The sequence below is a fragment of the Poromitra crassiceps genome, assembly GCF_964638095.1.
Source record: "Poromitra crassiceps genome assembly, chromosome: 2".
NCBI lineage: Eukaryota > Metazoa > Chordata > Actinopteri > Beryciformes > Melamphaidae > Poromitra > Poromitra crassiceps.
Genome location: NC_139624.1, coordinates 76,886,134 through 76,899,061, shown reverse-complemented (window position 1 = coordinate 76,899,061; position 12,928 = coordinate 76,886,134). Strand labels below are relative to the sequence as shown.

Here is a 12,928-nt window from a genome sequence, read left to right as displayed (position 1 = left end):
CACAGGAATTGTGGGCAGAGGGCAGGGAGCAGCCATTTTCATTCACATGACAGCAATTAAGATGTCGAGTGTGAGGACTAAGTGAGGGGGCGAGCAGCGTTCAAGGAAAACAACAGGGTAACACGTGCTAGACACAAACCCATGCAGATGGGTGGTCTAGTTGGGATCTAAGCGATATAAAGAGGCTTGTGTGATCTGTGTCGGTGATCTCTCAGGTATCTACCTTTACTCCAGAGGATGTGCAGGTAATCCTTATCCAGAGGCTGGTTCAGAATGATCAGGCAGATCCTCTGTGTGCCTGGAGGGAGGAGAGAAAAAGATCTAAAGGTATTAACCACACATAGACAGACGAGAGGGGATCAAATAGCAAACAGCACAAAGACAGAACACGTCAACATTCGCACGCTCAAACAAACTTTGTAAACCAACGATTGGAGGTCGATGTTTGTGGCCTTGAAAGTGCTAGAGTAAGAAAACTCAAACAAAGATGTGCTAATGAGGTCATCAGAGCCAGAATAATTAGTGAGAATGAAAAACAGAAGCAACTTCAAATGAGTCAGGATGTAGCACCTCTGTTTCATAAATGTTCAAAACTTTCTCCACCTGATCCAATTACGTCGTCAGATGATGAGTTACATGTACTTATTTTGAAATGTCCCCATTTTGTATGTCATTAGCGCTCTCTGTGCAGGAAAACATGAAGACAAGGTAAAGGCTGCCCATCTGCATGACTCTAGTCGTGTTTCCATTACCCTCAGAAATGCGCAAAATCTAAATTATCGCAATAGAAATTGGGTAATGGAAACACGTAAATTTCGAAAAACCTCCCAAATATCGGAAAAAGTTTTTGCTCTCTCATGAGGTGGTTTTTCAGACGTGTCGATATAGCAGTTTATCGCAAAAGTGTAATGGAAACACATTTTCCGCATTTGCACGTCATGTGACCCATCTTCTCCTTTGGAAAAGGAGCGGAAAATGAGGGAGAAAGGGTTTGATAAGCCGTGGCAAAACCTCCGCAGCAAGTGGAAAACTTTGAAGCAACGCTACCTAGCAGAAAGACGACTGTTGTGCAAAAGCGGAGCCGGGGGAGATTAGGGGTGGGACAAAATATCGATACTCACGGTATCGCGATATTTCCACTTGCGATACGTTATCGATACACTGGCACCAAGTATCGATATGTTTATTTATTTATTTTAATAAACAGTCTAAAATATTACGCTGTGTGTGGTAGTTGAAACAGTTTCAAGTTGACGTTTATTTATGTTTGTAGTTGAAACAAAAACATAAATACTGTAGGCTACATGAATGGAAATGTTTGATCATTAATATCTACTTTTAGAAATTATATAGGTAGGTAGGTTATATAGGTTTTCTTGTTTTAATAATAATAATAAAAATACTTAATGTGTAACTTTTCCTCCATGGTATCGAAAATGGTATGAGTGAGTGAGTGAACTCTGAGAGAGTTCATGTCAATTCTGCTAATAAATACATAATACCTGCTTCTTGCCTTTTAGGGGTATTTTTTTCTCTTCAGTTACACAGATATCGTGATGTATCGTAGGTTAAATTTCTTCCAATATATCGATTATCGCAGAATCGCTGTATAGTGATAATATCGTTATCGAGGGCCAAGTATCGTGACCATATCGTATCGTGAGTTACTCCACGATTCCCACCCCTAGGGGAGATAGAGAATTTTGAATGGTAGAAATCGGTCCATGGTGACAGGCTGCCTGTGTGTGTGCGCATTTGGCACAGCGGCGAGATGAGGGCACACACCGGTGCGGTGCTGCTGACTGAAGTGAATACAGTGAGTAATACATGTTTCAGGTGCAATGTTATAATTATAATACACAACATTCTGATTATTGCACCAAATCAGCCTTTTTTCCCCTCCATCTCTAAATCCAGTTTTATTACCTTTTTTCCTCTGTTGCGCTCACTGCATTCACCGCAGCCAGCAACATGTTGCCACTCATTTTCTTTTTAATTGATAATCAGGCTCGTTTATATGCGTTTTAGAACACGGCTCTCTTGAATACTCGATTCTGATTGGTCAATCAACAATATTCACCGGTCATTATTTCTCGACAACCGACCGCTGCTCTGCCACACCTGGATTAATCAGTTGATAAGAGCTTTTTGTCAGCAAGACACTACTAATTAGGCCAACCAGTTGCAGCTGTGGTGTCTTGTGTGCCAATTACGAATGAAACCGCTTTGTCGTTGAAAACGCTATTAAAAAATCTATTTGAATAATTATTTTTGTCCGATTATTGAATGATTTAGTTGTAGGCCGTGTTCTAAGCGGGATAATGTATATTGAGGCGGTGATTACTGGGAAATAATGACCTTCAGGTGAACGATTAAGCCCTCCGCTGGCGCGTCGGGCTCAATCCACCTGTCGGTCATTATTTCCCCCGTAATCACCGCCTCAATATACATTATCCCTTACGTAACTTCATGTGGTGATTTGCATTGACCATTGGTTGGATTTGAGCATGCAAGGGACGGGATATGAGGCAGATCCCCGTGCGTAATGGCTCCATCTGGGCCCTTCTTGATCTAACTACGTTCTCTCTCTTTCTTTATTAAAAAAAAAAAAAAAATTATACTAACCTAAACTTGTACCACTAACCTAAACTTGTACCACTGTTCCTTCAGAAGTTGTAGTTGTCATAGACTGTGCTCCATAGTTGATTGCTCTATTGCGGACAAAAAATGTGTTATTGTAAGTCGCTTTGGATAAAAGCGTCTGCCAAATGACGTAATGTAATGTAATGTAACGTAATCACTGTGGCAGCTGCTGGTAACGGGGAATTGCGTTCAGGTGTGCGTGCCGTCACCGACTTCAAACAACTTCAATGGAAACGCCTGCAAGTCAGAATTGTACTTTGACGAAGTTGTAGAAATATCGCAATTATTTTGCGAAAAACTGTAATGGAAACACAGCTATTGTAAATTAATGATACAAAGTGTGTTGAAAATTGGCAAAACGGGAGAAAGGGGAGAAATAATCGACTGAAATAACGGTGATCGGTGGCAAAAAAACGTGATCGGTGCACCCCTAGTAAGAACGATTAGTGATATGATGCTCAAGTTCACATCAAATTTCAAATATGAAAGTCGACCAGCAATCTATGGCAAGAGGAAGTGGGGCTGGGCGATAAAACAATAGCTATATATATATATATACTGTATATATATATCTATCAGTGAGAGACACTTCATCAATACAATAAGAAAATAAATTAGTTCAATATATATTGATATGTCCCTTGATAATGGACCATGCTATGAGTGACACGCAAACAGCCAATCAATAAGACAAATCCTAAAGTTCCCACCCTAACTTATTACAGTAAGTGGCGGACCGGACGTTTGTTTAGTCTCCGCCTTGCACTTTGAGCGCAAGCCCAGGCTAGCTCAATTGTGTTAACATTAAAATTATTTAAAGTATTACCTGTGTGCCTCGATATATAAGGTGGTTCAAAATAAAGTGGTTAAATTCAACCGCTTTTCTAGTGGTCTTTATTCAAAATAGGTCATTTAGAAATATGTTATATATCAATACTTTTTTTTGCTATATCACCCAGCCCTAAGAGGAAGAGGAGGGGCAGAGGAGGAGAGGAAGAGAGACGGAGAGGAGGAAGATAAAAGAGATGAGGACACAAGGAGGGGTAGGTGAGAAGGAGGAGTAGATTTGTCAGTCTTGTCTCTTAATTGGCTAGAGGTGTACAGAGAACAGAAGTGAGCTCCCTGTCTATCTATCTATCTATTTGTCTGTCTGTCTGTCTGTGTCTACCTCTCTGTCTGTGTCTGTCTGTCTGTCTGTCTGTCTGTCGATCAACCTCGTATGCTGTTGCGTTGGGCAGTGAGTGTGCCCTGGTGTGTGTGTGTGTGTGTGTGTGTGTGTGTGTTTGCTCATGTGTGGCGCTTCCATAGACCGGTCAGGATCGCACCGCACTTCACACGAGACATACTGGTTTTAATCTGCCCGTAAGAACAATGAATGGACATGTAATAAGAGTGGTTTCTTTTGAGCACACCATGTGAAATTACTATCTCTCGCCTCGCCTCCGTCCGTGTGTCACACTCTCGCAGCACCACTGAGAAGCAACAGAGAGAAACGATTTGCTTATTTGATTGGCTGAGTAGCATCACGTGTGATGATTTACAGCGCGTGCATTGGTCTGTGAGCTTCCTGGCAGATAAACCAGTAGTACCGTAAATACTCTAAAAGCATGTGCCGGTTAAAATAGAAACGCTCCGTGAAAATGTAAGTTATCAATGATTTGTATGTTATAGGGCTCGGTCCGGATAGGACGGTGTCTCGGTCCGGATGCGGACCGGAGTCTGGACTTTGAGGATCGCACACCATTCAGCATGCATGTCGATATTTGAAACTTTAAGAATGTTCCTCCTAAGACCAGCTTCGAGGTGCATTACCGCCACCTACCGGACTGCAGAGAGGTGCAGGACCCGCGTGCATTGTCATTCCCGACAAACGGGAATCTAGGGCCCTGTGTGTTCTCCACACACGGGCCAAAAAGTGTTGTAGGACATCATAGACAAGTCTCCACCCTGCCTCTACAGGATATAGATGGAAGTGCATGATGTGGAGAATAGAGAGCTCCAGGAACGAGTCCGGAAATCATCGATGCTAACAGCCCTGGTTCTTCACAGTTTTCGCCTATGGGAGTTTTGAATGGGTTTTTGGCGCGATGCTTCTAATAATCTCTCTGGGCAACGCTGGCTTAATCAAACGCGAACCAGTGTTTAGTAACATCATCTTCACACATGAAGACCACTTTTATGAGTTTTGAAGCTTTTATGTGCCGTTAAAAGGGTGGCTAGCTAGCAAACGGCTAAATGAGACTACAATGTCGACGCGGATATTATACGTCATCACGAGTAAAATACCAATTAGAAGCCGACTTCCAAATTGCCGCGGGTCCCATATTTAAGCCGGGTCTGGATACATATTTTGTACATAAAAGCAGGTCCCAATTTGATGCCCGGTTAGTTTTTTCAATGTTTTCTTTTTACCTTTGCGACATCCTGTTGAATGCATCTCCCAAACACAACGAAGAAGAAAAATCGGATGAAGACGAACAACGAGGAAACGAGGAAGGAAAAAAAACACATGCACGAAACTTGCTGATCAAAATTCGTTTTCCATCAACATCTGATGATTCTGAAAATTGTGTAGGCATTTCCTGAAGATTTTTATACACTAAAACCGACATCTCTGGTGTAATAATTATTTTGAGAAATGTGCCTATGGTATGTTTCCCTGCCAGCGGGCATAGAAGTCGGCTTCTAATTGGTATTTCACGGCACTTTCACATGTGCGCTACTGAAGAGGGTAGGCTCCGTGAGTGATGAACTTTTTTTTTAATTCGTTTTCCAGCAACACCTGACAGTTATGAAAATTGTGTAGGCATTTTCTGAAGATTTTTGTAGGCCTACAAATCCGACATCTCTGATTGAGAAATGTGAGTATGATAGGCTATAATGTTTCCCCTGCCAGCGGAGGAGGAGGCAGCGCATGCAATGCTCTGCTGCGCTGAGAGGGAGGCGCGGCTCTCCCCATAGACAAGCAATCGTGTGGGGGGCTGTAGCCAACTGATTAAAATAAATGGTTTAAATAAACAATTTCATACTATTTACAATCTTTGCTGAGCAATATTTTTGTACAAAAATAATTAAAGCAGGTCCCAAACTGCCGCAGGTCCCATATTGACGCGGGGTCTGGCTACATATTTTGTCAATTAACGCCCGGGCTAATAATTGGTATTTTACGGTAGTTCTGGATTAGCTTAGCACAAGCTTTTTACCTCTAGGGCTCGCAGTTACGCTTCAAAACTCATGAAAGTGGTCCTCATGTGTGAAGATTATCCCGCTGAACCTTGGTTCGCGTTTGATTAAACTTGCGTTGCCCACAGACATTATTTGAAGCATCGCGCCAAAAACCCATTCAAAAATCCCATAGACAGAAACAGTGACGAACCAGGAAGTTCGGGACTTCCGCATTCAGCCTACAAAAATACGTCATCCCTGGAGCTCTCTATGTCTGCTTGGCTCTGCTCTGTATGCAGCCGGCAGTGGATTATTTTGCACTCGCTGTCAAATCTTTAGCAGACATCTTGGATTAGTAGAAGGACCCTGAAGAGTTTGGCCTTTCATGTGAATGCAACAGTGTTCAAACATTTGTTTCAATAAAGGTTCACACCTCCTGATAACTGCCTGCATGTTTCCTGACTGATGTTGGCCTTTGTGTTTGTTATTGTTATTGATTTTTGAGTTGGACAAGCATGGAAAATCAAGACCAACACACACACACACACACACACACACACACACACACACACACACACGCAAGCAAACACACATGAACGGACACTAACTCAAATACAGTGTAGCTTCTAGTCCAACAAGCTGATTGCAGCAGTTTGATATGCAGCCAAGCAACAACAACAATCAAGAGAGAGAGAGAGAGAGAGAGAGAGAGAGAGAGAGAGAGAAAGAGAAAGAGAGAGATAGAGACAGAATAGAAGGAGGGAGGGGCAAGGAAGAAGAGAGAGAGAGAGAGAGAGAGAGAGAGAGACAGAATAGAAGGAGGGAGGGGCAAGAAAGAAAAGAGACAGAGAGACACACACACAGAGAGACAGAGACAGAGAGAATAGAAGGAGGGAGGGGCAAGGAAGAAAAGAGAGAGAGAGAGAGAGAGAGAGAGAGAGAGAGAGAGAGACACACACACACACACACACACACACAGAGAGACAGAGACAGAGGGAATAGAAGGAGGGAGGGGCAAGAAAGAAAAGAGAGAGAGAGAGAGACACACACACACACAGAGAGAGACAGAAGCTGTGTTTCCATTACAGTTTTTCGCAAAATAATTGCGATATTTCTACAACTTCGACAATGTACAATTGCGACTTGTAGGCGTTTACATTGAAGTTGAGTTTGGTCTGACGGCGCACACAGCTGAACGCAATTCCCCGTTACCAGCAGCTGCCACAGTGATTACGCACGGGGATCTGCCCCATATCCTGTCCCCTGCATGCTCAAATCCAACCAATGGTCAATGCAAATCACCACATGAAGTTACAACGCATATAAACTAGCCTGATTATCAATTCAAAAGAAAATGAGTGGCAACGTTGCTGGCTGCGGTGAATGCAGTGAGCGCGACAGGCAGAGGAAAAAAGGTAGCCTAATACAACTGGTCTGATATAGATGGAGGGGGGAAAAGGCTGATATGGTGCAATAATCAGAATGTCGTGTAGCCTATTATAATTATAACATTGCACCTGAAACGTGTGTAATGTATTACTGACAGTCACTGTATTTACTTCAGTCAGCAGCACTGCACGGTGTGTGCTTTTCATCCCCTCATCTCGCCGCTCAAATGTGCGCACACAGGCAGCCTGCTGTCACCATGGACCGATTTCTGCCATTAAACATTATCTATTTACCCCGGCTCCGCTTTTGCACAACACTCGTCTTTCTGCTAGGTAGAGTTGCTTCAAAGTTTTCCTCTTGCTGCGGAGGTTTTGCCACGGCTTATCAAACCTTACTTACCGAACTTATTTTCCGCTCCTTTTCCAAAGGAGAAGATGGGTCACATGACGTGCAAATGCGGAAAATGTGTTTCCATTACACTTTTGCGATAAACTGCTATATCGACACGTCTGAAAAACCACCTCATGAGAGCGCAAAAAGTTTTTGCGATATCTGGGAGGTTTTCCGAAATTTACGTGTTTCCATTACCCAATTTCTATTGCGATATTTAGATTCTGCGCATTTCTGAGGGTAATGGAAACACGACTAGAGAGACAGAGACAGAGAGAATAGAAGGAGGGAGGGGCAAGAAAGAAAAGAGAGAGAGGATAAGAGAGAGAAATGCAGGCATGGCGAGTAGGGGTGGGAGAAAAAATCGATTCACCTAAGTATCGCGATTTTTAATGTCACAATTTTTTGAATCGATCTTTTATTCCAGAATCGATCATCGCAAAAAAAAAAAAAAAATTGGGTGCCCGCAGTCAGGCCACTCACTAAACAGCAGGCCAGGTGCCGCCTACTGGTTTACTAGTGGTTTTATTACTTTATTAGTTAGTCTGAACTGAAGTAATAATTACACTTCAGGGTTAAACTGGGTGCATCTCATTGTAAAATTGGACTTCAAACGGCCCAAATTGGGCTTCAAACGACCCAAATTGGGCTTCAAATGATTCAAGATTCAAGATTCAAGATTTTTATTGTCACTCCATGGTACAAGTATCACGTGTGAAATTCTTGTGCTGTGGACTCCGTTTACAACATAAGTCAATTCAAGTCAAGTTTATTTGTATAGCACATTTCATACACAGAGGCAATTCAAAGTGCTTCACATAAAATGGTTGACAGGAAAAGAAAAGAAAAGAAGAGAGTAAAATGGACATTTAAAAGCATCACAACAAAACTTTTAAAAAAAAAGTATAAAAAGTGCATTAAGCAACTTCATTAAGCACACAGGAAAATAAACGAAAAGAAGAAATAAAATGGACATTTAAAAGCATCACAACAAAACTTAAAAAAAAAGAGTATAAAAAGTGCAATAAGCAACAGGCGTGGCAGTTGCAGAAAGAGCTAAAACTTATAGAGGACTCATTGGGTTTGCATAGTAGCTGTCAGCAGTTAAAAGCGACGGTAAACATAAAAGTCTTTAGTCTATTTTTAAAAGTAAGTAAGGTTGGGGCAGATCTGAGGTCTTCAGGCAATTTGTTCCAGCTAGCAGAAACATAGTGGGTAAATGCAGCCTTCCCGTGATTTGATTTGATCCTAGGGACAGTTAATAAGCTGGACCCTGTTGACCTAAGAGTTCTAGACGGTTCGTAGCGTGGGAGCAATTCAGCTATGTATTTTGGGCCTAGGCCATTAAGTGATTTATAGACTAATAACAGTATTTTAAAATCTATTCTCTGACACACTGGCAACCAGTGTAAGGACTTAAGAACTGGAGTGATATGATCAGCTTTCTTAGTCTTCGTTAGAACTCTAGCAGCAGCATTCTGAATGAGTTGAAGTTGCCTAAGTTCTTTTTTGGAGAGACCAGAAAAAAGGCTATTGCAGTAGTCTAACCTACTATAAATGAAGGCGTGAATTAGTTTTTCTAGATCCTGTCTGGTAGGGCTGGGACGGATCAGAAAACCCACGGATCGGATCGCGTGACGGATTTTGAGCCACGGATCACGGATTTTTCGGATCAGCAAAAAAAATAGGCTATATCAGATTTTTTCTCTCAAAATTAGATTTTCGATTTGAATTTTTAATACTATTATACTTCTCTAACCATTTGTTGCCCTGCACAGCTCAATTTTTTTTTTCTCATGACACAATTTATGCTTTTACTCTGAAGGCAAAACAACCCAACTTCCTGTTTTAGGTGGCACTGCCTGCGCCTAACTTCCTCGCTGTTGCGTGCTAACGTAGTCACATGACACGAGTACAGACCAGACCGGGTGAGTCTGGAAACATAACGTTGATGCTACGTTAAGCTACTCGGTGGCCCCACGTGTTGTTTTGTTGTTATGTGTCCAAGGCAACATTTCACCGTCCGGTGATATGTGTTCGTGAAACGTGTGCGCGCGTGTGTGTGTGTGTGTGTGTGTGTGTGTGTGTGTGTGTGCGTGTTGTGGCTCTCGCTATCTTGTGCAGCGCGCAACATGCTGCTCGCATTCCTGTGCTTTTTCAGAGGTGTTGAAATAAGTTTGTGTGACGCTGTCTTTAGTAGCCACTAGCCACAGCCTTCAGAGAGACTTTACAGTGAAGGGATGAGGAAGCTCACTTGTGCATGCCATGATGCCTGTCTGTGTCTGGCTGCGCTGCAGGCGTTCTCATACACTAACGTTAAATGAAACAAACGGGGGGGGGGGGGCGGACTCGACGTTCCGAACCGTGTGCAGAACCGTGGGGGCTGATCCGTACGGGTCACGGATTATCCGTGATCCGTCCCAGCCCTACTGTCTGGACATGTATCCCCTAATTCTTGCTATATTTTTAAGATGATAAAAAGCAGATTTTCTAATTGACTTAATGTGGGAGTTAAAGTTGAGATCGGAATCAATAACTCCAAGATTTTTGACTTGATCCTTAGGCTTCATAGTACAAATATAACAGGGCATATGAGTGCAAAAACAACAAGAGACACGACAAGCAATAAGGCAGTATAGTGATAAGACAAGTCAGAGACAGTGGCATATTCACTGCACATAGGTGCATGTCATGTGCATACTTTAGTCGTGCTTAAACATTTTAAATTTGGCGTATTTGACATACAGGTGCAAATAGCATATTCCTTATTAAACATACAATTAAACATTAGACATACGTAGTGGTAGCAGCTACAGTACGGTACAGTACGGCTACTACACTATTTGTGTATGTTAAGGAGTCTCGTGGCCTGCGGGAAGAAACTGTTCCTCAAGCGATTTGTGCGTGCTTTTGGAACCCTGTATCTTCTCCCTGAGGGTAACAGGGAGAACAGGCTGTTGTGGGGATGGTTTGTGTCTTTGATGATCTTCAGGGACCTCCTGAGGCACCGCTGTTTATACAGTTCATGCAGTTCTGGCAACTCACGTCCTGTTACGTGCTGGGCCGCGCGTCTCACTCTCCGTAGCGCCCTGCGATCCATGGTGGTACAGTTCCCGTACCAGGTGGTGAAGCAGCCAGTCAGCAGGCTTTCAATGGTGCCTCTGTAGAAGTCCGTATGGATTTCTGGCCTTAGCCCAAATTTCTTCAGGCGCCTGAGTCCGTGTATTCGCTGTTGGGCCTTTTTGACAACAGTGGTGGTGTGGCCGGCCCAAGTTAGGTCCTGGTGGATGTTGACTCCCAGGTACTTGAAGCTGTCCACCCTTTCCACCACTGTGCCGTTGATGGTGATTGGGGGGGGTGTCCCCCCCCCCCCCCTCCTGTAGTCTACAATGATCTCCTTGGTCTTGGAGACGTTCAGAGAGAGGTGGTTGTCCTGGCACCATTGTTCCAGGGCCCCCACCTCGTCTCTGTAGGCCGTCTCGTCGCCCCCCGAGATCAGCCCCACGACTGCTGTGTCGTCTGCAAACTTCACGATGGTGTTCGAAGTTTGAGTCGCCACGCAGTCGTGGGTGTAGAGGTCGTACCAGAAGGGGCTGGAGACGCACCCCTGGGGCGCTCCTATGCTGATGGTCAGTGGGGAGGAGGTGAGGTTGCCCACCCTCACCACCTGGCGGCGGTCTGTCAGGAAATCCAGGATCCAGTCGCACATTGCTGTGTTTAGTCCCAGATCCTTGAGCTTGTGTACCAGCCTGAAGGCTACTATGGTGTTGAATGCTGAGCTGTAGTCCACGAACAGCATTCTTACATAGGTGTCCTTCCCCTCCAGGTGGGACAGGGCGGTGTGGAGCACGTGTGCTACTGCATCCGCTGTGCTCCTGTTTGGGCGGTATGCAAATTGTAGCGGGTCGTGGTCCGGGGGGAGTGTGGGGCGGATCTGTGATATGACCAGCTTTTCAAAGCACTTGCTGGCTATTGGCGTGAGGGCTATTGGGCGCCAGTCATTGAGGCTGGTCACTTTCTGCTGCTTGGGAATGGGGATGATTGTCGCTGCTTTGAAGCAGGAGGGAACTCGTCGGAGGGAGAGAGACTGGTTGAAAATGTGAATATGCCTGCCAGCTGGTGGGCGCAGGCCTTGAGGACCCGCCCGGGGATGCCGTCCGGGCCGGCCGCCTTGCGTGGGTTGATGCGCAGGAACGACCGGCGCACCTCATCCTCAGTGATAGTGAGAGGGCGGTCTGGATCTGTGGGGGGTGGGAGGTGGGGGGGGTAGGTGGTTGGGTGGGAATGGGAGGGGGTGCTGAGGGGTGGGGGGGAGGGAGGGGAGGTGGTCGGGGGGAGGAGGGCAGTGGGGGTGGTGGGGGGGAGGAGAGGAGGGGTGGGGGGGGGGCGGAGAGGAGGAGGGGTGATGGGGGGGAGAGGTGGCAGGGGGGGGAGGAGAGGAGGGGGGGGGTGGGGGGGAGGAGAGAGGGGGGGTGATGGGGGGGAGGAGAGGAGGAGGGGTGGTGGGGGGGAGGAGAGAGGGGGGGGTGATGGGGGGGAGGAGAGGAGGGGAGGGGTGGGAGAGGAGGGGGGGAGGAGGAGGGGAGGCGCTCTGGCAGAGGGGTCAAACCTGGCGTAGAACGCGTTGAGTTCGTCTGGCAGGGTGGGTGACGCGTTGGTGTTTTGCTGTTTTTCCCCTTTGAAGTCTGTGGCAGCGTGGATACCTCTCCACAGGTGTTTGGGGTTGTTGGAGTCCAGTTTTGCCTCCAGCTGCCTGCCATATTCTCTCCGTGCTCTTTTTAAAGTGGTTCGGAGGGCATATCTTGTCTGCTTGTATTCCTCTGGTGTTCCAGAGTTGAAGGCGGTGGTCCTGGCGTGGAGGGCTGCCCGGACATCACTATTGATCCAGGGTTTCTGGTTTGGCATTATTTTGATTATTTTTTGGGGGATTATGTCCTCTGTGCATTTTTGTATGAAGCCTGTTACTGTGTCTGCATATTCGTCCAGGTCTCCTGCAGCCTTGAACTCTTCCCATGCTGTTTGGTCGAAACAGTCTCTCAGGATGTCCTCTGATTGGTCTGACCAGCAGTGGGTGGTTCGGAAGGCCGGGGGGTGTCGCTTGAGCTGTTGTTGATACCTGGGAACGAGCAGGATGGAGGCGTGGTCCGATCTGCCGAAGGGGGGGCGGGGTGTAGCCTTGTAGCAGTGTTTGATGTTTGTGTAACACTGGTCCAGTGTGCGTTTTCCCCTTGTGTGAAAGTTGATGTGCTGGTGGAGTGAAGGCAAGCGCTTCCTCAGGTTGACTCTATTGAAGTCACCTGCCAGGATCATTGCTGTTTCCGGTTGTTTGAGCTCCTGTGCG

At 45.5% G+C, this 12,928-nt stretch overlaps 1 protein-coding gene across 1 annotated transcript in view; it reads right to left on the bottom strand.

Moving 5' to 3' along the window:
• LOC310800462 (thiamine pyrophosphokinase 1-like) overlaps positions 1–12,928 on the bottom strand; it is a gene marked incomplete at its 3' end in the record, with an annotated part of 152,684 nt that overhangs the window by 106,483 nt on the left and 33,273 nt on the right. Inside the window, exon 3 of the mRNA XM_083663061.1 lies at positions 224–298. Coding sequence (XP_083519187.1) covers positions 224–298 — 75 coding nt within the window. The remainder of the gene's footprint in view (positions 1–223; positions 299–12,928) is intronic.